At 36.1% G+C, this 27987-nt stretch overlaps 1 protein-coding gene and 1 non-coding gene across 2 annotated transcripts in view; both read left to right on the top strand.

Moving 5' to 3' along the window:
- The window catches only part of FCHSD2 (FCH and double SH3 domains 2), a 317324-nt gene that overhangs the window by 224878 nt on the left and 64459 nt on the right, over nucleotides 1-27987 (top strand). The window contains exons 9-10 of the mRNA XM_036860366.1: nucleotides 10395-10517; nucleotides 21638-21733. Coding sequence (XP_036716261.1) covers nucleotides 10395-10517; nucleotides 21638-21733 — 219 coding nt within the window. The remainder of the gene's footprint in view (nucleotides 1-10394; nucleotides 10518-21637; nucleotides 21734-27987) is intronic.
- Nucleotides 8020-8092, top strand: TRNAR-CCU. The gene has a single exon. It is a non-coding gene; the product is annotated as a tRNA-Arg (tRNA).

Genomic DNA, 27987 nt, shown 5'->3' on the forward strand with positions numbered 1-27987 from the left:
AATTTACAAAAAGGAACCAAATAGAAATTCTGGAATTGAAAAGTACAGTAACTGAGATTAAAATACACTGGAAGGATTTGGCAACAAAGCTGAACCGGCAAAAGAAAGAATCCATGAACTTAAAGATCAGACAGTTGAGATTATCCAGTTTGAGAAAGGAGTAGATAATTTAAGTCTGATTTAAAATACAATGCATGATGCAATAGGGACTTCCCTGGCGGTGCAGTGGTTAAGACTATGTTTCCAGTGCCTCCACTGCAGGGGCCATGGGTTTGATCCTTGGTCGGGGAACTAAGATCCCACATGCCGCATAGCCAAAAGATTAAAAATAAATAAATAAATAAATAAAATACCTCTCCCTTTAAAAAAAAGACAATGTATAAAGCAATAATTATAAAACATTGATGGGCTTATAATGTATAAAGATATAGCTCTATGACAAGAAGAGGGAGAGAATAGAGCTATGTAGGAGCACAGTTTTTTGTTTGTTTTTTTTTAAAATATTTATTTATTTATTTGGTTGTGCTGGGTCTTATTTGCGGCAGGTGGGTTCCAGAGTTGTAGCTCAAAGGCTCCTTAGTTGCACCTTCCTGGCTCCTTAGTTGCAGCATGCATGTGGGATCTAGTTCCCTGACCAAGGATCAAACCCCGGGCTCCCTGCATTGGGAGCGCAGAGTCTTAACCAACGCGCCACCAGGGAAGTCTCTGTAGGAGCATAGTTTTTGTATTCTGTTGAATTAAGTTTGCATTAATCCAAACCAGTTTGCTTTAAATTAAGATGTTAATTGTAATCCTCAGGCGACCACTATGAAAAGAACTCAAAAAGAGCTAGTAAAAGAAACAAGGGAATTAAAACAGTACACAGTTTTACAGACCTCACAAAAAGATACTATTATTATCTCTTTCTAGATGAGGAAACTGAGGCTTAGAGAGGTTATACAGCTTAAGTACACAGTAGAATCAAGACTCAAAACCAGGTCTGTCACCAAAATCCTTTAATATAGGTCCTATAAGGGAAATAGGTGAAATTCTTGGGTAGAACATAGAAATGTTTAGGGTTTATTATTTTAATAACCATCTTTGGTAAGTACCATACTCCCTAGACTCTATCAGATCAGGAATTTAATGCTCAAGAAGGTTCAGTGTTTCCCCAAAGTGACATTTCTAGTAAGTGGTAGAACGGGGATTTGAATGCAGGTGTATGTGGTTCAAGAATTTCTATTGAAAGCTTTGGGGTTGCAACCTAAATTTTGAGATGGTTTTAGCACACATAACTAGATAATGCATGCTAGTAAGTAACTCAAGAGGACAACACAGACTTTTTTTTTTTTTTTTAATAAATGAACTTATTTATTTTTGACTGCGTTGGGTCTTTGTTGCTGCGCGCGGGCTTTTCTCTAGTTGCGGTGAGTGGAGGCCACTCTGTTGCGGGGCGTGGGCTTCTCATGGCAGTGGCTTCTCTTGCTGCGGAGTACAGGCTCTAGGCGCGCGGGCTTCAGTACTTGTGGCTCACGGGCTCCAGAGTGCAGGCTCAGCAGACGTGGCGCAGGGGCCTAGGTGCTCCACGACATGTGGGATCTTCCCGGACCAGGGCCCGAACCTGTGTCCCTTGCATTGGCAGGCGGGCTCTCAATCACTGCGCCACCAGGGAAGCCCGACGACACAGACTTTGTAGAAAAGCAGTATTGAATTTTCCTTTCCTGGCTTTGTAATTCACAGACAGAAAGTTTCTTACTTGTTTCCTCTTTCATAGAACTGAAGTAATTTAGTGCTTTTAAATAAAATAACCAAGTCTAAAATTAGGTGATGTGTTTCTAATTTTACTTTATATCAGTTGACAAATTAAACCATCTATTAAGATATTTACAGTGATGCAAATACAGCCCGGTACTTGCTTTGATCTCTTTAAATTTGTAAAAATCTACTTTTTCTTTGCATCCTGCCAAAGTAGAGCTTGGAGTCTTCTCAGAAAGAGAAACAAATGTAGGCAGGCAATTATTGTTTTCTTCCATCAGCAAAGGAGGACTATAGAATTTCATGATTTAATTTTAAGACAGCTTATATTTATCATCATCTTGATATTTATATCCTTGACTTTTACCAAAGACTCTTGTAGAATACCCATTGCTGTCAGAAAAAGAAGGGTTTGCTTTTTCTAGGCTGCATTAAGGAAACTCAAGAGATTTCAGCATAACTCTATGACTATAGAATCTCTGCCCTTCCTGGATCTAAATAAGGAAGCCACTGTTTAAAGTTCTTACTTTAGGGAAAATTGCATCAGATGCTTAGAAAAATGACAAATTTTCTTTCTCCTAACTCCTAATTCATCATAATGTTCCTCTTCAAATAAGTTCTAGGAATTTATACTTTCCTGTAAAGTAAATGTTTAGTGGGACACCCTAGAATTCTAAGCTTCTGAATTTGTCTTTAGGATATCCTAATTTTTCTTTACTATTTTGAGTATTCACTACTATGAGTTGAGTTCCAAACTCAGCTGATTTTAGAGATCAGGTTGATCAAATGAGTAAAGAGGGCAGAAGTAATATATAAGAGAATATGTGGTCTACAAGTAACTGAAAAGAACATGGATGCTTAAAGGCATTCAAATTCAGTTTTTTCAAAAACACTGCTAGATTATTAAAACATATTGCTGATCAAAGTCCCCATGGTTTCTCAATTTAGGTATTACAGACTTCTTCCCCTAGCAATTTGTACCAAATAATCAAGAACAAAGTTTGGCTGTGTTTAAAATGTACATTTAGATGAGTTACCTCCCAAATTTTTGCATAATGGAAACCACCAAGAAGCTCATACTGCCAGATAAACTCATATTTGTATAAACCTTGAAAGAATGCTTCTCCTGCCATTTCTGAGCATATATGTGAATTCTAATGTGTCATTGATTGTGAAATTTATGGCTCTGCACACAGATCTCTATAGGAACTGAAGTTTGTGCACATCTGCTCATTTGAAATTGAACATACAACTATACTTAGAAAACATTCTTGTGCCTTGCTCATATAAATGCTAGACAGGGCTCAGATGCATCTTCACCATGCATGTCCTTGTCAAACTATTATAGTCGTGAAACTTTTATCATTTATTGTAAGCCTTAAAAAGTTTTTACCTTACTTTAAATTTATAAGAAATACATGAAGCTTTTGGATTGTATTTGTGATTCAGCTTTGAAATAAAAATTGCCTCTCTTGTTGCGGAGCACAGGCTCCAGACGCGCAGGCTCAGTAGGCCGCGATAGTGAGAGGCCTGCGCATTGCGATGAAGAGTGGCCCCCGCTTGCCGCAACTAGAGAAAGGCCTCGCACAGAAACGAAGACCCAACACAGCCAAAAATAAATAATAAATAAATAATAAATAAATTTAAAAAACAAAAATTGCCTACTTCAAACTTTTAGATCTGTTTAATTGAACAGAACCAGGAATAGTAAGGCAAGCTATTGAATTGTTATTACTTGCAGTTAGTGATCTATATGAATCAAGATTTTTTTTTATAATGCAACCAAGAGGAATAATTTAGATAGTAGGGCTGATATAGGCTACAATTATCATCCATAATGCTTTAGTAAGGAGTCTCTTAACTGCAAATAACAAAGACTCAACTCAAGGTAGCTTGAGCAAAATAGGAATTTGTTGGTTCAGGTAAACAAATCACAAGGACAAGGTGATGCTTGCTCAGGAACTACCCAATCCAAGGATAGTCTCTTGCCCTCTCCTCTGCCCCCCATTCCCAGCTTTACTCTGCCAAGTTTCTCATCACTGCTTTTCCTTGTGAGTTGGTTTATGTCTCCTGGGGGGAAGAATAGCCATTTGGTGGGAAGAATAGGCCATTTTGAACTCATCTTTCAGCTTGCATCCCAGGGATGACCTAATTTAGGTCAAGTGCCGGACTCTGCCCAATAAGTTTGAGCAAAGGGCAGGGGTGTGCTGTTCTGTCTTGCATACCAGCTTGGCCTGCAAGTTTACCCCTGTGGTCAAGAGAGTAGGATCTGAGGGAGAGAGAAGGTGTGCAACGTCATATATGTTTTATGTCTTGGGATTCCACATAAAAAGATGCCACTACTAAAAAGGTTTGAAAACTACTGCATTAGACAGAGTTTTGTGAAATTAGTTTCTTCTCTAGCTTATACAAAATTTTACCAGTGTTACATAACGTCACTAGGCTTACTTTTCCATCATGGGACTCAAGTGTGGGCTCATTCTTTTTTTTTTTAACATGTGAATTCTGATTGGTGTATTATTTGTTGAACAGATATATATTGAGTACTACCAGTACATCAAACCCTGCACTCAGTACAGAAGACACAGTGGTAAACAGCCAGACAAGATCCCTCCCTTCGTGGAACTTACCAAACCAAAAGCAAAGACAGACAAATAGGCATTACCAATGCCTATTTTATGCTAAGATTTTACACTATGATTAGGAGTTGTAAAGCAAAAAGACTTAATCATTCTGGATGTCCAGAATAGCTAATGATTAAGTGAAGATCTTGATAAGCAAGAGTTAGCCAAACCAAGGAGGAGAGGGTAGAGAGAAGTCAAGAAAGAGGAAGAGCCTTTGTGAAAACCCAGAGATAAAAGAGGAATATTGGAGGAATCAAAAGATGTACATTGTAGGGATAATAGGGAAGGAAATGGGGAGCAATAAGTAAAGAAGCAAAGAGGTAAGCCATGTCCAGATCATGTAATCACAAAGTCATAAAGGTTTTTGTTTTGTTTTGTTTGTTCTTTAGTTTAAATGTAATGAGTAGTCAGTGAACATTGTTGAGCAGTCAAGTAAAATATGCAGCTTGGAAACATCCGCCTAGGCTCAGTGTAGAAATGGGTTGGCAAGATGCAGGGCAACAGGAGATTGCTGCAGTAATCCAGATGAAACAGGATGTCTGGAGGGTAGTAGCTGTGAAGGTTAGGAGGAGGGGTTGCATTTGATAAATATTTAAGAAATGGAATCAACAAGATTTAGTAATTAACTAGATGTTGAGAGAAAGGCAGAGGGGAAAGTAAACCTTTACTTCCAAGTGTCCGACCTAGGCAGGTGAGTGGATAGTGGCATTACACACTGAGCTAGGAACACAAGAAGAAGAGCAGTTGGAGAAGAGAATGGTTTAGTCTAAGAGGCAGTTGGATATATAGGTGTGAAAGTCAGAGAAGGGAAATAGTGTCTGGTCAAAATTTAAGTCAGTCTGAATAATTACATGATATTTTTTCATCAGAGTAAAGCTGACCCAATTAAGATAAAGTAAATGCTTGATTCTCTCTAATTCACTCTCAAAATATTTCTTCAGTGCCTTCCCTCTCATATAATTGGGGCCTGCTTTTGTACCTTCCATCCCTCTCAGTTCAGTTCATTTCAGTAACTATTTATTGCAGGCTTTCTCTGCTAAGGCTAAAGTAGGGATATAGGCAGAAACAAGTGTTGCTGCCCTCAAGGAATTAATGGTGTATTGGGGAAATCAGATACATATATAAATGTTTTCAATATGCAATTTAGAATTGCATATTGGTGAGAGGGACAACTGTACGCAGAGCAATAGGAGATTGCAGCAATAATCCAAATGAGACAGTTACTAAGTACTATGGTAGACAACGGTAAGTACTCTGTGTGATAAGTACTGTGATGGAAGCGTTTGTAAAAAACATCTTCAAGCTCTTTCCTTTGGTTCCCAGTATTTAATTCTGTTTTAGGGAACTACTTCGTTTTAATTATTGGCTTTTTATCAAAGTCCATATATGCACTCTACCTTCTAATCACAAACCAGGTTGAGACAGTGTTAGCCAGAATTGCTTTGAACTTCACCTCTCGGCATCATCACTGGTTCAAACAATTGCAGTTAACTTGAGGCAGGGGGCTGGAGCCAATCATAGGGTAATCATCCACTTCCTATGCTTTGAATTCCAACCATTTCTTAATTTTTGTACCTCCTGCATTAACTTTATGAACACTAACAATAATACACCTAGGCCAGAAGGCCTCCAGCTATCTTATTCTTATCAACCATAAAAATTGGTACATGGACAGGTTAATGAATACTGCAACCCTATAAAGGTGATAATTAAAATTTGGGGTATTCTGGGTGTGAATATGATGACATGATGAAAGAAATATTTTAAGATTAATCTCTGTGTGCTAGAAGAGGCTCCCAATCACTTGGCCCACCTCCCACCTAATGTAAATGCATTAAGCCTCATTTGGGTCCCTGAAGCCAAGAGAAGCCTTTACTGTATTTGGTACATGATGACTAATGGTACATTTTTCTCTTAACTGGAATATGGTGGGAATAGCTTGTCTGTGAGCTAACTAATTCAGTGCATTTTTGTTGCTGTATTGAACTCTAGAGTAAAACGTTCATTTATTCTATAAATATTTTTGAGAATCTGCTATTTGCCAGGCACTGTGCCTGAATAAGACTTAATCCATGACTTGCAATAATACCCATGCAATATACAAAAGATTGTGGAAGCACTAAGGAGGAACTGTTGAGTCAGCTTTGTAAAGCATTTGGAACATAGTGAGCCATTAGTAAATGTTAGTTGCCTGTGTTAGCCATCATTATTACTATTTGAGTGGGTAAGAAGAAGGGAAGGACATTCCAGGCCAAGAGAATAACTTAATGGGAAACATGATAGTAAATGTCATTTTCCAGAATGACTTGGTGTGGTTGGGATGTGAGTACAGTGCAGACAACAGTGATAAGAGATGGTGCTAATGAGAGGTAGTTTGGGACTAGATTATAAAGGCCTTTAGATACCAGCTGAAGAATTTTGACTTTTCAAAATATACAGTGGGAGCTTAAAAAAAAATTTTTTTTGTAGCATCCCTTTTTCTTTCTAATATGATATCCAGATTTTCTTTTTACTTTTTTTATGGAAAATTTCCTGTATACAACAAAGTAAAAATAGTAGTATAATGACCCCCATGTATTCATTACCCAGCTTTAATAATTACCAATATGTGGCAAATCCATTAAAGATTTTTAAGCAAGGCAAAAAAGGAGACTAACATTGGGCCACTTCCATTACACTAGTTGATCTTCACAGTGTCCCGTGGAGTATGTGGTATTCCCACTTTCCCTAATTATAGAAGAGAAAACCATCAAAATGATGAAGTAAAAGTTCTGGAATTCTAACCCATATCCAGCTTATTTCAGAACTCAAGTTCCTTCCCATGCTGCCTTTATAATTCTGAAGTAGAGCATGATTCTCAGTTGAAAATAGATGCTGATCTGCCTACTTGATATATTGGTGCTCTTGACCCTATTCAGAATGGTGGACTTCTCTGCCTCCAGCCACTGTGGGTTCTACAGGGTCACCAGGATCTAAGTCTACATAAATATTCAACCTAATCAGCTAAAATGACTGTTTAGTCCAGTGGTTGTCAAAGTATGGTCCCCAGACCAGCAGCAAGTTGTTAGAAAATACAAATTCTCAGGTCCCACCCCCAACCTACTCAATTAGAAACTCTGCGGGTTGGAGCTCATGATGCCTATATTGCCGTTTGCTATGTTTAAATAAAATGCTCTAAGGTTTCCTGCAAACACAAGGTTATGACCATCTACCAAGAGCATTCTAAGGCAAAACCTCATATCAGAAGTAGCTATATGTTCATTTTTTAACAAGTTAATGAAAAGCATGTCCTAAGGTAGGAACTGTTATTCAGACTTAACACCAGCAGTCTCTCTGGGGATGTTGCATAACCTCATGGAAAGGAATCTTAAGGAATTTGCACTGCCTATATTTACAGTGCTTGATGGTGCCATCTAGTGGTTTAAGCATTATAGAACGTGCAGATTTATTAACGCTTTGGGGACAGAATTTGTGTATTTTTTAAAAGTCAATTTTATAGTGAATGTTTAATGAAGTAGGATATGTAATTTCCTTACTATAAAACCTCCATTGAGGATTCTTAGATATGATACCAAAACACAAACAACAAAAGAAAAAATAGCTAAATTAGACCTCAACAAAATTAAAACTTTTGTGCATGAAAGGACACTATTGAGGGGCTTCCCTGGTGGTCCAGTGGCTAAGACTCTGCTCTCCTAATGCAGGGGGCCTGGGATCGATCCCTGGTCAGGGAACTAGATCCCACATACCACAACTAAAGATCCCGCATGCTGCAACTAAAGATCCCACATGATGCAGTGAAGATCCCGTGTGCCGCAACTAAGACCTAGCGCTGCCAAATAAATAAATAAGTAAATTTTTTTTTTAAAAAGGACACTATTAATAAAGTGAAAATGTAGCCCACAAAATGGGAGACTATATTTGACAATCATATATCTTATAAGATATATGTATCCAAATATATAAATAGTATTCAAATATATAAAGAACTCTTAGAACTCAACAACAAAAAGAAAAACAACCCAATTTACAAATGAGTGTAGGACTTGAGTAGACATCTCTTCAAAGAAAATATACAAATGGCCAATAAACACATGAAAAATCCCTCAACATCATTAGTCATTAGAGAAATGCAAATCAAAACCACAATGAGATACCACTAGGACAGCTTGAATAATTAAAAAAAGAAAAACAGAAAATAAGTATTGATGAGGTTGTGGAGAAATTGGAACCTTTATACATTGCTGGTGGAGATGTAAAATGGTGCAGCCACCGTGGAAAACAGATTGTTAGTTCCTCAAATAGTTAGACACGGAATTACCAGAGGACCCAGCAATTCCACTACTAGGTATATACCCAAGAGAACTGGAAAATCCATAATAGCCAAAAAGTGGAAACAATCCAAATGTCCACCAACTAATGAATGAATAAACAAAATGTGGCATATCCATACAATGCAATATTGTTTAGCCATAAAATGTACTAATACATTGATGAACCTTGAAAACATGCTAAATGACAGAGGCAGGCACAAAAGACCACATATCATATGATTCCATTTATATGAAATGTCCAGAATAAACAAATTCATAGAATCAGAAAGTAGAGGGGCTTCCCTGGTGGCACAGAGGTTAAGAATCCTCCTGCCAATGCAGGGGACATGGGTTTAAGCCCTGGTCTGGGAAGATCCCACATGCCGCGGAGCAGCTAAGCCTGTGAGCCACAAGTACTGAGCCTGCGCTCTGGAGCCCATTACCACAACTACTGAAGCCCACATGCCTAGAACCCATGCTCCGCAACAAAAGAAGCCACCGCAATGAGAAGTCCACGCACCACAACGAAGAGTAGCCCCTGCTTGCCGCAACTACAGAAAGCCTGCGCACAGTAATGAAGACCCAACGCAGCCCAAAAAATTAACTAATTAATTAATTAATTTTAAAAAAAGAAAGTGGATTAGTGGTTGCCAGAGGCGGGGAGAAAGGTAGGAATGGGTGCAACCACTTAATGGGTATGGGATTTCTTTTGGAGGTGATGCAAATGCCCTGGAATTAGATAGTAGTGATGGTTGCACAACATTGTGAGTGTACTAAAAGCCACTGAATTGTACACTTTGAAATAGTTAAAATGGTGACTTTTATGGTATGCGAATTTTACCTCAATTTTTAAGATCTTTGTTAATTTGTAAGACTGCAGAACCTTTATTATTCTTATTATTGATATATTTTCCCATAGCTGTTGCTAGTATGTATGTATGTATTCTATTCTACTTTGTTAGCCTAAAATTATTCAATATATTCTTTTCCATCTACACAGTTTCCACGGTTTTTATTTTGGTGGCTATGCATATTTTAGTCACTGTGTATATCATAACTAATATATCTCAAATGTTTAGTGGTTTTCTCTTCTTTTTTTTCAATTTCAAAGAGTCCTGCTGTAAATGCTTAAATAAGTAAGAATGTTTAAAACTCTGTGTAGACTTTGCATTGGTGTTTCTTCCCCAAAACAGGATTTCTGAGTCATTTTTTTATTTTTACTATTTCTATTGTGTTTTTTCTCTGACTGCTCTATAGTAAGAATATATTAATTTAGAATCCTACCAATAATGGATGAGGAAAAATGGAGGAGATTAATGTTTATTGAATGTCTGTTCTGTTCCAGGCACTGTGTCTGGATCCTTTACATCCATTATTTCATTTAACTCCTACACCTACTCTTATAAAGTGACTACAGAAGTTGACATAACTAATAAACAGATGAACAAATATCAGAAACCAAACATTTTGTCTCCCAGGTGTTATCCTATCCCCACAACTTTACCAATATTGGGGTTTACCTTTTTTAGTTCCTATTTATTAGAGAAATTCATGTTTTCCCAAGTGATTGTTTAAGGTTTATATTTATCCTTACATAACGACCTATATCTTTTATTAATTTTTTATTAATAGATTTTAAACTGAACTTACCTTTTAAACAATAGGCATTGTGTGTCAAAGCTTTGTCATAATTTTTTTGCTTTTGTTTACTCCTCTTTTACAGGCTCTTGATGGAAATGTATATGACCACCTCAAGGATTATTTAATAGCCTTCAGCCGGACGGAGCTAGAGACATGCCAAGCTGTGCAGAACACATTCCAGTTTTTATTAGAAACCTCCAGCAAGGCAAGTTACCTTTAGTGCAATATGTGATGTTATCCACTTTAGAATCTAAAATGTTTTTTGCATACAAACAAAATGAAGGTACCAATGACATTAGAAGAATGCTTTAAAGGACAAATTTCCTGGAAACACTATTTCTTCTAACAAAATTGGACGGTGTATTGTTCTCCTTGATGAAGGTCAAAAAAGTCTATTGCCATGTTGCTCTTGAGAAGAATGGTTTAAAGAGCTTTTATCTTTCACTCAAATGAATTTTGAATACACTCAGTTCGTAAAACAACAAAGTCATGTGTCAGTGCGAAGAATAATAAAGGGGCACAAAAAGGAAAATTAGCATTTTATAATTGATAAAGAAATTAATGTTATAATACCTTGTTTTTAGAAATTAACCTTGCCTTCTATATGCTGTCATTCTTTGATAGTAATCTTTTCATTCAAAAGTGTTGACATCCATCAACTTTGCTGGCATGTCACACTGTTTACATAGAAAATAAATGAAATTGTTTTTCTTTAGGATCTGACAGATTAAAATTTTTTGCAGTAGAGAAACTGCCCTTTGGAAGATAAATTGTTCCTGCGATTAATAAATCTTATTTTCTTTCTGATAAATTAAGTGCATAGTAAATGTTTCCTGACTGAATGAATACATTTATTAAAATATATTCATTTTATAACTGCTATTTTAAAAGATCCAGTTCAATTCTCCTTTTTGGCAGGAGGAGCAGGAACTAGCTAATACCTTAGAAAGTTGTTTGGAAAGGAATCAGGGTCTCCATCTCACAAGACAGTGTCCAAAGACAGGAAAGAAAAGGGACACAGACTTTTCTTCCTGAACGCCTCCATGTGTATTTATTCGTATTTTCAGTGTACCATAGCTCCAATTCTATTTTTAGAAAAACATTGAAATTGTTAAGTTGATATGGGAGTACAAATATCACTAGTCTGGTGCTTAGAAATTCTGTCATATTTTTGTATTCTTATATTTTCACCCCCCAGGATTCAATAAAAGATATAAAAGGATGGATGTATAGAAAGGATAAATGGATGGATAGATGGATAGTTAAGTGAAAGAAAATGTAGAAAAATAATAATTGAAGAATCTAGGTAGTGGGTATATAGGTGTTTCCGTACAATTCTTTTTATTTTAACATGTGTACATTTGACATCTTCCGTGAGAGAATGTTGCAGGGAAAAGTCTATAAAAACATCTTGGTTTTGTTCCTTTTATGGAGAGGTTGATTTTTGACTAGTAATCAGATTGTTTATATTTATTGGTCCATTCAGATTTTCTGTTTCTTTTTAGTACATTTTGGTAACTTACACTTTCCTAGATGAATTGTCCATTTCATTTATCAAATTTGATGTCATAAATTTGCATATAAAGTTGTTTGCCTCTGTAGTTGTCTCCCTTTTCATTTCTAGTATTGTTTGTGCTTTCTCTCTTACTTTGATCAGACTTACCAGTCTATTTTATTAATGTTTTCCAAGAGCCAGCTCTTGTTCTACTTCTCAATGTTATTGTTTCCTGTCTCCTTAATTTCTGCCTTTATATTCATTATTTCTTTCTACTTTATTACAGTTTATGTTTTTATTCTTTTTCAGGCTTTTTTTCTATTAGGTTCTATATTTTCAGTCTTTCTTGTTTTCAAGTAAATCCACTTGAACCTAAAAAATTTCTCTTTCTGCTTTAATTGCAGTCCATGATATGTTTGTAGGGCTTTTTTATTGTTTCTACATTCCACCCCCACCCCCCCGCCCCTGTCATTAACCTATGAATTATTTAAAAGTGAGTTTTTCCAGTTTCCATTCAATGGGGGGAGTATGTAATAGGGTGGCATTTTTCATTTCTAATTTTATCAGAGAGACTGTCCCCAGACAGAATTCCTTGAAATCTCTTTTTCCAAGAATAAGTTAAGTTTGAATACACTACCTTTAGTTTATAAAACAGGTAAACATATAGTCTTTAAAATGTGCTAATATTTTATACAGCAGTTAACAATTTTCTAGGAGGTTTTAGCACATCCTCTGAGGTTGGTATTATCATGCTCATTTCATAGAGAGGAAAACAGACCCAGGAAGTTTATGTGGCTTGCCTGAGGTCACACACTCACACATAGTGTTTTCCGTGCTCTGCTACTATCTATATTATCTCTTTAGCTTACATTATTTTCATAGAAAATGAATTAAAAATGAATCAACTGATTTGGACACATAAAGAGATAAGCTTTTATTTTCCACTACATTCACTCACATGAGTATCTTACTCCCCAGGGATGAGGAATAAATGAGATGCTCTTATGTTTAGATTGAAAGTGGTAGTAATAAAAATTTTGTAAGAATGATGTAACTAGGAATTGTGCCCTTTTGTTCCTAGTACCAGAAGAGCTCATACCTATAAGTTTTATGCCACGTGTTTTTCTGTTACAAAGAGCTTGTTATGCTGCTCTTGTTATACTGCTAAAAGCAACCTAGTGATCTAATAACCCAAAAAGAAGTTTGAAACTCTTTTGGTTTTTATTCTACACCATTACTAGCTTGTCTTTTTTTTGGGGGGGGGGCGGAATTCATTTTTTTCCACATATCTAAATTGCAACTGTACATGTTCTCAAAGATATTTTGGAGGTAATCCATAGTGACACATTGTAAATTTTACGGTGCCCTCTATATCTTTTATCCCCTAAAGGGAAACAGCTGGCCCTAGGAACTTTTAATTTTAATTATTTATGAAGCTTGCTTTTCTTCTTAATATTTTATGAAATGCTTTCTACATGTAACTGAAGCAGATGTTGTCAGAGATATTTTCTCTGGCATAGTTAATTCTAAAAGTAGTTCTACTGGCCCTACAGTTTGTTTATGTGTGCTTGCTTTCTGTCTGCATAAGGGAATTCCTACCAATTAATAATGCAGGTCTTCTAACAATTCAAAAATAACAATGTTATTCTATATTTCTTTGGAAATTAAATTGTCTAGTACTGTCATTCTTAATACCTTGAAGACTTACCAAAAAAGTAAACTTAATAAAATGAAGGGGAAAAATCACATGATCATCTCAAAAGACACAGGAAAAGCATTTGACAGAATTCAACACTCTTTTATTATAAAAATGCTCAGCAGATTAGGAATAGAAGGGAACTTCCTGAACATGGTAAAGGGCATTTTTAAAAAACCTACATCACATATCACACTCAATGGTGAAAGACTGAAAGCTTTCCCCACCTAAGATCAGGAACAAGACAAGGATGCTCACTTTTTACCACTAATATTCACCATTGTACTGGAAGTCCTGGTCAGAGCAGTTAGGCAAGAAATAGAAATAGGAGGCACCAAATGGGAAAGAAAGAAGTAAAATTATCTATATTTGCACATGACATGATTATAGAAAATCCTGTAGATTCCACAAAAGTCCTAGAGCTAGTAAATGAATTCAGCAAAAGTTGCAAATACAAAATCAAAACACAAAAATCAGTTGTGTTTCCATAATACTCCATCAATGAATGAACTGAAAGAAAATTAAGAAAATAATTCTAACTACAATACCATTTGAAGAATAACTACTTAGAAGTAAATTTATCCAAAACGTGAAAAACTTGTACATTGAAAACTACAAAACATTGCTGAAATTAAAGAAGACCTAAATAAATGGAAATAATAAATGTTTATGGATTGGAAGGTTTCATATCACTAATATTTCAATATTCCCCAGGGACTTCCCTGGTGGTCCAGTGGGTAAGATTCCGTGCTCCCAATGCAGGGGGCCCAGGTTCCATTCTTGATTGGGAAGCTGGATCCCTCATGCATGCTGCAATGAAGATGCTGCGTGCTGCAACTAAGACCTGGCTCAGCCTAAAAAAATAAATAATAAATAAATAAATATTTTTAAAAATATATATTTCAATATTCCCTAAAGCAATCTAATCAAGATAGTATGGTAGTAGTATAAGGATAGACATGTAGACCAGTAAGAATTGAGAGTCCAGAAATAAACTCAAACATCTGTGGCTAATTGATTTCGACAAGGTTGTCAAGGCCATTTGATAGAGAAAGGCTAGTCTCTCCAATAAGAGGTGCTCAAACAACAGGATAACTACATGCAAAAGAATAAAGTTAAACCCCTTCCTCACTCCATATATAAAAATTAACTCAAAATGGGTCAACAACCTAAAACTATAAAATTATAGAAGAGAACAGAGGTAAATCTTTATTGAATTTGCCAATGTATTCTTAGGTTTAACATGAAAGCACAAGCAATAAAAGAAAAGATAGATAACTGAACTTCATCAGATTAAAAGTTTTTGTGCATCAAAGAACATTATCAAGAATGTGAAAAAGACAGCCCATAGAATGGGAGAAAATATGTATAAATCATGTGTCTGATAGGAATTTAATATTCAGAACATATAAATAACTTTTACAACTCAACACATAAAAGACAAATGACCCAATTTAAAAATGGACAAAGGACTTGAATAGACATTTTTCCAATGAAAATGTACATATGAAAAGATCCTCAGCACTGTTAGTCATTAGAGAAATGCAAATCAAAACCACAATGAAATACCACTTCCCACCTAGTAGGATAGCTTTAGTATTTAAAAACAAACACACACACAATAGCAAGTGTTGGCAAGGATGTGGAGAAATTAGAACCCTTGTACAGCGTTTGTAGGAATGTAAAATAGTACAGCCACTGTGGAAGGCAGTTCGGTAGTTCCTCAAAAAGTAAGACACAGAGTTACCGTATGACTCGGCACTTCCACTTTAAGAGAATTGAAAAAAAGTGTTTAAACAAAAATTTGTACAGAAATGTTCCTGGCAGTGTTATTCATAATAGCCAATAAATGTAAACACCCTAAATGTCAATCAACTGATGATTAGATAAATAAAACACAGTATATCCATACAATGGAATATTATTTGTTCATAAAAAAGAATGAACTACTGATACATCATACAACATGTATCCCACAGAATAAAATATATAAATAGCTATTACCATATTAAAAGATGTTTTTATGGGCTAGATTGTGTCCCCCTAAAATTCATATGTTGAAGTCCTAACCTCTGGTTCCTCAGACTGTGACTGTTTTTGGATATAGGGCCTTTAAAGAGGTTATTAAGGTAAAATGAGGTCATATGGACAAGCTCTAATCCAGCATGATTGGTGTCCTTATAAGAGGAGGTTAGAACACAAACAGGCACAGAGGGAAGACCATATGAAGACACCAGGAAAAGATGACCATCTACAAGCCAAGGAAAGAGACCCTCAGAAGAAACCAAACCTGCCAACACCTTGATCTTGGACTTCTAGCCTCCAGAACAGTGAGGAAAAAAGTTTATGTTGTTTAAGCCACCTCGTCTGTGATACTTTGTTATGGCAGCCCTAGGAAACTAATACAGATGCTTATACTCACTATTAATCAAAGAAATGGAAATTAAAATCACCATGAGATTCTATTCTACACTTATGAGATTGACAAAAACAGACAGGAATGACTGTTGGTGAGAATATGGATTAACAGAAACTCTTACACTGCCCTGAAGGGTACAGATTGATACATCCAATTTTAAAACATTTGACATTATCTAGTCAGTTTAAAGATGCACTTAGCTTATGACCCAGCAGTTCTACTGCTCGGAATATAACCTAGAGAAACTCTGGCACATGGATACCAGGAGACTTTTGAAAGAATGTTCATAGCAACTTCCTTTATAAGACTAGAAAAAGCTAGAAATAACCCAGCTGTCCACTGACAGTAAGATGAATAATGGAATACAAGATAGCAATAAAAATGGAAGCTCTGTAGGCACATGCATTAATATGGATGAGATTCACAAATGTAATATTGAGCAAAAAGCAAATTGCACAGCAAGGACCTACAGTATATAGCACAGGGAACTATACTCAGTATTTGTAGTAACCTATAATGGAAAAGGATCTGAAAAAGAATATGTGTGTGTGTGTATGGCTAAATCACTTTGCTTTACACTTGAAATTAACACAACATTGTAAATTAGCTGTACTTCAATTTAAAAAAAAAGGAACTTGCAAAAGAATACACATACTAAGATGCCATTTATACAGTGTACAAAATATCCAAGAAAACAGTATCATTTTGAGATACATCATATGTAGTAACACTATTAAAAGGAAAAAAAAAAAAAGAGGAGCTTGGTAAAATTCAGTAGAGTGGTTACATCTAGAGCAGCATGCATTTGCAGAGGGGCAGATATTCCCCAAGGGAGTAAAAATTGCTTCCGGATTTTGAGGGGTGGTTTGCAAAAAAATCTTAGATATTACAGCAGGCCACAGTACATAAACATATATACAGTATATTTGTGGTATTAAAATTTAATCAAAGAGGGAGATTAGGGAAAAAATGTCTTAAAAGGGTCCCTGGATTGGGGAGTGGGAGTGATAACACTTAAAAAACATTTAAAAAAAAAAAAGGTTGAGGAACACTCCTTTCGAAGGAAGGTAGGAATGCAATAAGGAGAGGGTATATAGATTTCGACAGTAATAGTAATGTTTTATTTAATCTCTGTGATGGATACAGAGGTGTTCTTTAACAACTGTTTATTGAATGCTACTTTAGACAGAGTCACTCTGCTAGTTGCTGAAGGATAACATCAGTAATGAGATTTAAGGCCTGACCTCAGTTGTCACAAGGAATGACAGAGGGGAGCAGGAAGGGACTGGAGGGAAAGATTACAAAGGGGATGAGAAAACTTTTGAGAGTGAGAGATAAGTTCATTATCTTGATTGTGGTGATATTTTTACAGGTGTATAGGTAAGTTAAGACTTATCAAAGTATACACTTTAAATATGTACAGTTTATTGTATGTCAGTTATACTTCAGTAACAGCTTTACAGAGAGAGAGATTGGGCATATATCCCAGAGAAAATGAAAATTTATTTTCACACAGAAACTTGGACACAAATGTAGAGTAGCTTTATTCATAATAGCCAAAAACTGGAAACTGCTTAAATGACCTTCAGTGAGTGAGGGATCAAACACATGGTGGTACTTCCATACTATGGAATACTACTCAGCAATAAAAAGGAGTGAACTGTTGATACATGCAACAAATTGGATGAACTTATAGGAAATTATGCTGAGTGAAAATGGAAATCTCAAAAAGATATATGGTGGGACTTCCCTGGTGGTCCAGTGGTTAAGACTCCGTGCTTCCACTGCAGGGGGCACGGGTTCAATCCCTGGTCAGGGAACTAAGATCCCTCATGCCGTGCCGCATGGCCAAAAAAGAAAAGATATATGGTGCATGATTCCATTATGTAACATTTGCAAAATAACATGTTTATAGAAACAGAGAACAGATTAGCAATTGCCAGGAATTAGGGAAGAGGAAAGTAGAGGGAGCTATTATGGAGTAGCACAAGGGAGTCATGTGGTGATGGTTCAGTTAAGTATCTTGATTGTGATAGTGGTTACATGAAGTTATACATATAATAAAATTGTATAGACCTCTACACATACACCACCCCAAAATGAGTGCATATATAACTGGTGAAATCTAAATAAGCTTTATGCTTTGTACCAGTGTCGATTTCCTGGTTTTGATATTTACTATATTTATGCAAGACGCCGACATTGGGAGGTGCACAGGATCTCTTTGCAACTTCCTTTCAAAATGAATTGTTCGAGAGAGAAGACCAGTAACTAACCCAGTACCTCTAGTGTACAGATCTTGTTTTCTATGTACTTTCTCCTACTCACTTAAAAAAATAATAATAAAAGTAAATAAATAAGAACAGTGCTTCTTGGGAAAATAGCACTGATTCTAGATCTGGGACATGAAATATTTAAGGTAAATGTTAAATAATTTGTCATAATGGAAAGCAAGGAAACTGTCAAAACTATCAAAAACTACTAGTCCCATCTCAAAGGGACTCAGGATGTGATCTTGCTAGCCAAAGATGGGATAATTTTAGCATCAGTAATGATAATAACAGCAGTAGATTAAAACACATCAAATATTTTTAAATCCATGACTTCATAATAATAATTTATTAAAGCTATAATTGGTCATTCTTTGGAGATTGCTAGGGAAACGGCTCAATTTGAAAACTAGATAATAAAGGGAAGAGGAAATGTTTATCCTGCCTTATACAAAATGTATCTCAAGGTAACTAAATAATTGACTTGGAAAGTTTTTCTTATGGAAGCATTCCAGCTAATAAATGAAACAGGAATGATAGAATTCCTTGAAAAAGTGATAGAAAAAATAGAAAAATCTCTAGTTTTTGTAACCCCTAATATGTTTAGGCATTTATCATCATAGGTCTGTTCTATTAGTTTCCTACGGCTGCTGTGCAAATTACCATAAACTGGATGGCGTAAAATGACCGAAATTTATTCCCTCTGAGTTCTGGAGGCCAAAAGTCAGAAATGAAAGTGTCAGCAAGGCTGCACTCCCTCCAAAGGCTTCAGAGGATAATCAGTTTCTTACCTCTTCCAGCTTCTCATAGCTTCAGACATTTTTCGGTTTGTGGTCACATTACTCCAATCTCTACCTCTGGTCTCATTGGCTCCTCTTCTGTCTGTGTTTTCTTCTGTTTGCCTTTTATAATGACATCACTTATCATTAGATTAAGGGCCCAACCACAGAATCCAGAATGACTTCCTAATCTCAAAATCCTTAACAATTACATCTGCAAAGGGCCTTTTTCCAAATGAGGTAGCATTCACAAGTTCCAGGGATTAGGACATGGACACCTCTTTTGGGGGGGCCACCATTCATTCAGCCCACTACAACTGTTAATATCAAAAAGAGACAAGTCAGAGGCAAGCCTCTTCATAGACGTAAACACCACCTTGTCAAAAAATAAAAATAAAACAAAAACCTAAATGCAAAGAAGCATCAACTTACAGGACACACAAGAAACAGAATACTACGAGAATGGAGTCAACAAAACTCAGACTGTGGGAAACTCTACAAAACAAAAACTCAGTTTCTTCAACAAACAAATTGCAGGGGGATGGAGGTAAGGGAGATGGAGGAAGAAACCTATATATGAAAACAAACCTAAGCAACATCATCCATTTGCACTGTGGGAACCTTACTGTGATCCCGATTTGAAAAACTTTTTAAAATATGAAACAGAAATTTGAACACTTACTGGTTGTTTTATAATATTTTTTGTAAATTTTAATATGGATATATTTTTTAGAGTCTTTGTCTTTTAGACATTACACTGAAATATTTATAGATGAAATGATATGTCTAGGACGTGCTTCAATAGAATTGGGGGAGGGGAGGAGCAGGTAGGTTTATAGATGAAACAAGAATTTGTGTTTTTGGAAGTTGGGTGGTAGGTACATGGGGATACATTATTCTGTTCTCTCTACTTTGAAATGTTCCGTAACAAAAAATTAAAAATTTAAAAAGGTTGATACTTCCCCCTTGAAAGAAAGAAAAAGAGGAAAGAAAGAAAGAAAAGGAAGTTTGGTTTGTGGTGCTTGAGAGGATAGGTTTAGCAAGTAGAAGGATGATCCTCTTAGCTTTTTTCTGCATAGTGACTAGTGAGGCTGTGTCTCAGGGCTGTGTCAAGAGCTTTCACAGGGGACTTCCCTGGTGGTGCAGTCCTGTGTTCGATCCCTAGTCCTGGAAGATCCCACATGCTGCAGAGCAACTAAGCTACAACTACTGAAGCCCACGCACCCTAGAGCCCGCGTGCTGCAACTACTGAGCCTGTGTGCTGCAACTACTGAAGCCCGCGGGCCTAGAGCCCTTGCTCCGCAACAAGAGAAACTACCTCAATGAGAAGCCCGCGCGCAGCAACGAAGACCCAACACAACCAACCAACCAACCAATAAATAAATAAATAATTTTAAAAAGAAAAAAAAAAGAGCTTTCACAGCTACTCTAGCTTAAAACTGGATTCCAGGAAAAGAAAAAACCCATTTCCCTTTTTTCAACCACTCCTTCCTCCATCCCACCCCTTCAGTCTGGATTAAATAGCACCATCTTTTGTGCTCTCCTAGTACCTTCTACATACTTTGATAGTGTATTTTAATTGTGTAATCTGTTTAGTTCTCCCAGTTTCTAGATTATAAGTTCCTTGAAGATATTGACTTTATTCATATTTATTCCTCTGTGTATTCCCCCTCTCTGCTGCATTTAACATTAGGCCTGATAAGCTCTCTCAGTAAATGGTTGTTGAATGGGGGTGGGGGTGCAGAGGAGCAATAGAGAATTGGGTTGTGCTGGTAAATAAAATGCAGAATATACCTCCTACTTTCTCCATCTCCTGAATGAATTCTTTTCCCAGGACTACTAAAGTATAGCCACAGAGCTGCTTTAAACTTTTCTTCCTTCTTCTGCCCATCCTCTGGCAGAGGTGCTAATGAGCTGTAATATACTACAAATGAAAGAAGAGTCAAGGGTAAGCAGTGTAGCAAAATAGAAAATGGGTTTCTGCACAATCAAATGTTGCTGATTTCCACTCTTTCCCAGAGTATATAATACAATGAATTCTTTTTAGATGACTGTCTTTCTGTGCTATTTGTTTTGTTACTTTATGTGTATTAGAATTCCCCTTCTCTATAAATTCCTTTCTAGTCTGTCTTCTTGGTATGCTTTAAGATGGTAATTAGAATACAACCTCCTTAAAAAGGTGGCAAGAAGTACTAGAAAAATACTATTTTGTGTTATGTATAAAGTTATTTGGCAGTTTCCTAGTAGATGGCAATCTCCATAAAGCAAACTTTAAGAGGCCTACAAAACTTTAGAACTGGGAGAGACCTGACAAACTAATGTGCTTCCCTATTTGCACCTACCCCCCCGTTCAAAAGAATAACATTTTGTGTAATAGCTATCTTTTTGCAGTCTTAAAATAGTACATATTGTCTAGTCCCCAAATCTGGGCTAGTTTCTAAACTAGTACTTTCCATACTTAGATTCTTGAGAAAATGGGGCACAAGGATAACAGCTATTATCTAAAATGAAAAAAAAAAATTGTAATTATAATTTCTTTTTGACCACGTAGTACTGGATGATTGCTCATTTTTAGAAAACAGCAGAATAAAGCTTAAACTTTAAAACACAATTATTGAACATTTTAACCTTATTAAAGACTTAAAGATATTTTATTTTCTCTTTAGGTGGTACGAGACTATAATCTTCAGCTGTTTTTACAAGAGAATGCTGTATTTCACAAACCCCAGCCCTTCCAGTTCCAGCCTTGTGACAGTGATACTGTAAGGGAATTCCAGATTTTCATTTCATTTGTCTTTAAGCTATGTTTGTTCTTAAATAACTACTATCCTTGGAATAGACAGACAAAAACTGAGTGTATCTCAATATTATAACAAAACTGTGAGGATGCAGAGAAACTGTGACATTTCTTCTTTCTAAAATGTGACTAACACGCCCAGTATCTTTATGCTAACAACTTTCTGCTTAATAAGGTTAAATCATAAAACAAGTTACTGGAAATCTGAAAACTGAACAGAGGGAAAAAGAAAAAAATATTCAATAAATTTTTTTCAATTCAAATGTAAATTACATACTTTCTATTCATGAAATTCTTCACATGCATACCCTTCCAAAGAAACCAGTGGTTAAGTTTTAACCAGAATAGAATTAATAAATAGAATAATGAATATATGCCTACAAATATTTTTACTGGTTTTATTAAAAATTATAGACCCTTTATAATTCCTTTCAGATTTCTTAGAATGTTAAAGTATTAACACAAATGCCAAATTGGCAGTGTTTAAAAAACAATCATTAATCATACATTTTTATCCTTGAGTTTACTCTATGAAAAATGATAGCCATTTTTTAATTAAAGAAAAAGAACCAGAATACTAATTTAATAACATTTTTTAAAAGGTATTTAACTTCTACAAGGTGAGAAAGCACATGTTGGCATATCTAGCACATCCTCTCAATGCAGGCAAGCCAAGGGGAAGTCAAGTTGTATTGGTAAAGTCTTGGTAAACCTAGAATCAAAACCAGGGGAGTTTATGATATCAGAGTTTAATGGTATCAGTTTAATAGAAACCTTTGCTGGAGATATCTTCATTACTTTTCCTACTAAATTTTAAGTAGCCCTGTTAGTGGCTATATAAAGAAATGTAGGAAATCAGCATTTCCCTCTAGATTATTAACCCTTGCCCTTTATAGTAGCCTTTTTTTATCGATCAGCTTTTGCTTAATGACTCGGAGACATTGTCCTGAGGATACAGGGTATGGACAAGTTTGCCAAGCTTGACTTAAAATTGCGACTAATTTGAGATTATTTTATCTTTGCCCATTTTCCTCAGGAAAATCAGAATAATAGTGACTCTCATCTCACTCATCCAAAGCCCAGTGACAACCTGAAATCCTTCATTGTTTCTGAACACTGTGCTAAATGTTCTTAGCTGTGTGTCCCTGTTTGCCTTAAAATTCTAACTGTATGCTGTTTTCTGTCCTTGTGCAATCTGTACTGGGCAGAGTTTAAAAGCTGCCCAACTGGTGGATATTGAGCTCTCCCCTGTCAGTGCTCTGAGAATGACCATAGCTGAGGTATATGTGGGTGTGGGTCAAGGGTGGGAGGGATGGGGTGTGTGGGTTTGCATGCTGATGAAGGGTGGGACCTGGTATTGGAATGAAAGTTATAAATATATGTGTAAGGGGCTACTGAATGCATAAGCTGGGGCTTTCTGTTTTTCCCTTATAAATTAGGGATTTCTTTTCCTGTTTATAGTGAAAAGATTGAGCTTCTCATTTGTCATCTTGTCTGAAGCACCTTAGTTTTCCTCAACAAGAGTGCTGGAAAGAACCTTAGAGCTAACTTGCCTTTATTAAAGAGGAAACTGAAGCCTAGAAAGGAAAAGAGACTTGTCCAGAGTCTTACAGTGAATTAATGACACATTAATGTCTTGATTGCAGTTTAATGTTCTTTCCACATGCTACTCTGTTTTCTAAGAAGAAATGTTCAGCACTTGGGGAGCAGTTAATTTTTTCATAATGGAAAAAGATAAATGCTCACACATTTGTAAAAATCATCCCAGATTGTCAACCATTGAAAAAGTCTTTAGAATAATCATTTTGAAAATGTTTTTACCTGTAAAATTTGTTGTATGTACTTTTTGTTTTATTGTAGATTAAGTATTCTTACTGCTCACAAAGAATAAAATCCCAAATAATTGGTTTTACTCAGTATGGACTAGTACTGTTCTTTCATATGAGAATGGAACCATTGTTTACTTGCTTTTCTGGTTTCCTCTTGGAAAAGCCTGTCATGGAGAGTGCCAGTCAGTGCCCCATTAACTTACTCCTCCTGCCAGGTAAATGCAGGGCATGTAGGAAGCACTAATTGCCACTATCTTCTGTCGTATTTCTGAAATTGCTATTGTTCCTATCCTATTTTGGAGCATATTTTAATTCAACAGACACTGAGTCCCTACTGCATCTGAGTGCCAATTGTTCAGATAGAGGCTGAGGATAGCTATTACATGTTAAGAGCCTGGACTAGATGAGCTCACTGACATGTACACAAATAAGTAAAATATAATGAGGCAAGTGCTGTATATGATAGAGTGCTCCTGCTGTCCATTGATGGGTACAGTTAATGCATCCTGATGTAGTATAATTTTTTTACAAATTTTTTGAGCCATATTTACATATCATATAATTCACCCATTTCAAGTATATGATTCACTGATTTTTAGTAAATTGACCAAATTGTACAACCATCATCACAAGTAAGTTTTAGAACATTGTCATGACCCCAGTAAGATCCCTCGCGTCCATTTACTGTTAATCCCTATTCCCATCCCCTGCCCAGGCAACCTCTAATCTATTTTCTTTCTCTATAGGTTTCTGTTTTCTAGAAATTTCATATAAATTGAATCATACAATATGTGGTCCCTTATGTCTTGCTTCTTTCACTTAGCATGTTTTTGAGGTTCATCTATGTCTTAGAATGTATCAATAGTTTGTACCTTTTTAATTACTGAATAGTGTTATGAATATACCACATTTTGTTTATCTGTTCATCAGTGATAGGCATTTAGGTTGTTACCCACTTTTGGCTGTTATCAATAATGCCGATATTAACATTTGTGTACAAGTCTTTGTATGAATATGTTTTCAATACTCTTGAGTTGCTGAGTCTTATGGTAAATTTGTTTCACTTTTTAAGAAATTGACAAACTTTTCCAAAGTGGCTACCATTTTGTGTTTCTACTACCATTGTATGTATATGGGTTCTTGTTTCTCCACATCTTCACTTACATTTGTTATTGTCTCTCTATCTCTTTGCTTATAGCCATCCTAGAGGATGTGAAATGGTATCTCATTGTGGTTTTGATTTGCATTAACCTAATGACTGATGATGTTGAGTTTCTTCTAATGAGCTTATTAGTGATTCATATATTTACTTTGGTAAAATGTCTATTCATATCTTTTGTCTTTTTTAATCAGATTGTTTGTCTTCTTAGTATGGATTAGATCTTGAAGATGAATTGAAATTTACTTTGCAGTGATTGAAAAACAACATGCCAGGAAGTGAAAATAACAATTGAAAATAATGAAAATAATAGGTGAAATTCACTGAAGATTTGTTTCATGCTAGATATTTTTCTGATTGCATTGCCTGTATTAACTCATTTAGTCCTCTCAACAATCCCATATTTTAGGTTCTCTTTTTAATACTCATTTTATAGTCGAGGAAACTATGGTTAAGAAATTTGCTCAAGATCACTCAGCTAGTAAGTGTTGGAGCCAGAAAAGCTTGAAAGTGCATTACCTGTATTTGAAATAGCAAGTAGGTTTGGTATGGTGAAGGTGTTGAACAACACCATAAATGTAGGTTGCAACCAGATTTTGTGTTTGAGCTTTACATATGGTAGTATATGGAGAACTATGGAATGTTTTCAAGTAGGACAGTCATATGGTAATTGCAGATGGATTCCCCCTGCAGGACAGTATTGTTCCTTAATTTTATTTTGGATTTTATAATTTATATTAGGAACTTTGAACTCCTTATGGATTTAATACATTTTTTATTCACTCAATAGATATTTATTGTGTATAATTTGTATATACCCTTGCCTTATATAGAGATGAGTAGTCAATAAATATTTGATCTAGATTTAGGTAAGATGCATTCAGGAAAGCCATAGGACTTTTAAAGTCACCACCATGATTAAAGGTAACTTATTTTCTTCTGAAGGTTTTTGTATATTATCTTAACATTTTTTTAAAAAACTTTTTAATATAACCCATTTCAAATTCCAGTATTTTCCCTACAAAAGTCAAAAATGTCCAGTTGAAAACATACAGTCACAGTATTACCACTGGAATTTAATTAAGGGTTGAAATTATTGCACTTCTTGTTTTTTTGGCTTATCTTTTTTTGTCTGCTGGTAAATCAAAATTCCTTTTCATTTTATTTTAATATATGATTATTTTGAGTCATGTTTTAAAATGATATACCAAAAGGAAGTGGCCAAAATGATTTTATAAGGTCACAATTCTCTATTCTGTACAGCCACAGAATTAAATTAGGAATCTTAGTTTAACCATAAGATGGTTACAAGTGACAGTGATCAGTGGCAAGTTTCATCTGATGTAGTAATTTAGTAGCTGGCTCATGGTTAATACTGAAATATTTCCATGTCTCTATTTCCATATAGAGTTACTGATTTCTAAAGTATCCTTTCTTTATTCTTCTTTATATCTTCTGGTATCAGATGATACCAGAAAGTCAAAAATCTTTCTAGAAATAGTAAAGTTCACGTTTCTTCACCGAAATGAAAGTTTTTAATACAAGATTGTTCTGAGAAGGATATGGAATGTAGCCTAAAATTTTTTTTTAATAATTTTAAAAAATTTATTTATTTATTTTTTTGGCTGCGCTGGGTCTTCGTCTCTGTGCGCAGGCTTTCTCTAGTTGCAGCAAGCGGGGGCTACTCTTCGTTGCAGTGCACGGGCTTCACATTGGGGTGGCTTCTCGTTGCAGAGCACAGGCTCTAGGCATGCAGGCTTCAGTAGTTGTGGCACGTGGGCTCAGTAGTTGTGGCTCGCAGGCTCTAGAGTGCAAGCTCAGTGGTTGTGGCGCATGGGCTTAGTTGCTCCGCGGCATGTGGGATCTTCTCGGACCAGGGCTCAAACCCGCATCCCCTGCATTGGCAGGCAGATTCTTAACCACTGCACCACCAAGGAAGCCCTGTAGCCTAAAATTTTTATTCCCCCCCCCCAAAAAGGATATTCTATGAGAGAGAATTTATTTATTTATTTATTTTAATATTTATTTATTTGGCTGTGCCAGGTCTTCGTTGCCGCATGTGGGATCCTCGTTGTGGCATGTGGGATCTTTTTTAGTTGCAGCATGAGGGCTCTTAGTTGCGGCATGCGGGATCTAGTTCCCTGACCAGGGATGGAACCCAGGCCCCCTGCATTGGGAGCGTGGGGTCTTAACCACTGGACCACCAGGGAAGTCCCAATGAGAGAATTTACATTTATCAGGCTCTCTATGTTGAAGAGTCATTCAGCTGTCACATGGGTCATACTTGTATTAGACATTCAAACAGGTGTTGTACAATGAGAAATCATGGGCTCTGGAGTCAAATCCTGGCTGTGCTATGTGCTAGCTGTGTTTATTTTTTTATTTTTATTTTTTTATTTACTTATTTTTTTAAACATCTTTATTGGAGTATAATTGCTTTACAATGGTGTGTTAGTTTCTGCTTTATAACAAAGTGAATCAGCTATACATATACATATATCCCCATATCTCTTCCCTCTTGCGTCTCCCTCCCTCCCACCATCCCTATCCCACCCCTCTAGGTGGTCACAAAGCACCGAGCTGATCTCCCTGTGCTATGCAGCTGCTTCCCACTAGCTATCTGTTTTACATTTGGTAGTATATATAAGTCCATGCCACTCTCTCACTTCGTCCCAGCTTACCCTTCCCCCTCCCCATGTCCTCAAGTCCATTCTCTAGTAGGTCTGCGTCTTTATTCCCGTCCTGCCCCTAGGTTCTTCATAAACACATGAAAGAATGCTCAACATCATTAATCATTAGAGAAATGCAAATCAAAACTACAGTGAGGTATCACCTCACACCAGTCAGAATGGCCATCATCAAAAAATCTACAAACAATAAATGCTGAAGAGGGTGTGGAGAAGAGGGAACCCTCTTGCACTGTTGGTGGGAATGTAAATTGATACAGCCACTATGGAGAACAGTATGGAGGTTCCTTAAAAAACTAAAAATAGAACTACCATACGACCCAGCAATCCCACTACTGGGCATATACCCTGAGAAAACCATAATTCAAAAAGAGTCATGTACCACAATGTTCATTGCAGCTCTATTTACAATAGCCAGGACATGGAAGCAACCTAAGTGTCCATCATCAGATGAATGGATAAAGAAGATGTGGCACATATATACAATGGAATATTGCTCAGCCATAAGAAGAAATGAAATGGAGGTATTTGTAATGAGGTGGAT

Source organism: Balaenoptera musculus, chromosome 8 (assembly GCF_009873245.2).
Source record: "Balaenoptera musculus isolate JJ_BM4_2016_0621 chromosome 8, mBalMus1.pri.v3, whole genome shotgun sequence".
NCBI lineage: Eukaryota > Metazoa > Chordata > Mammalia > Artiodactyla > Balaenopteridae > Balaenoptera > Balaenoptera musculus.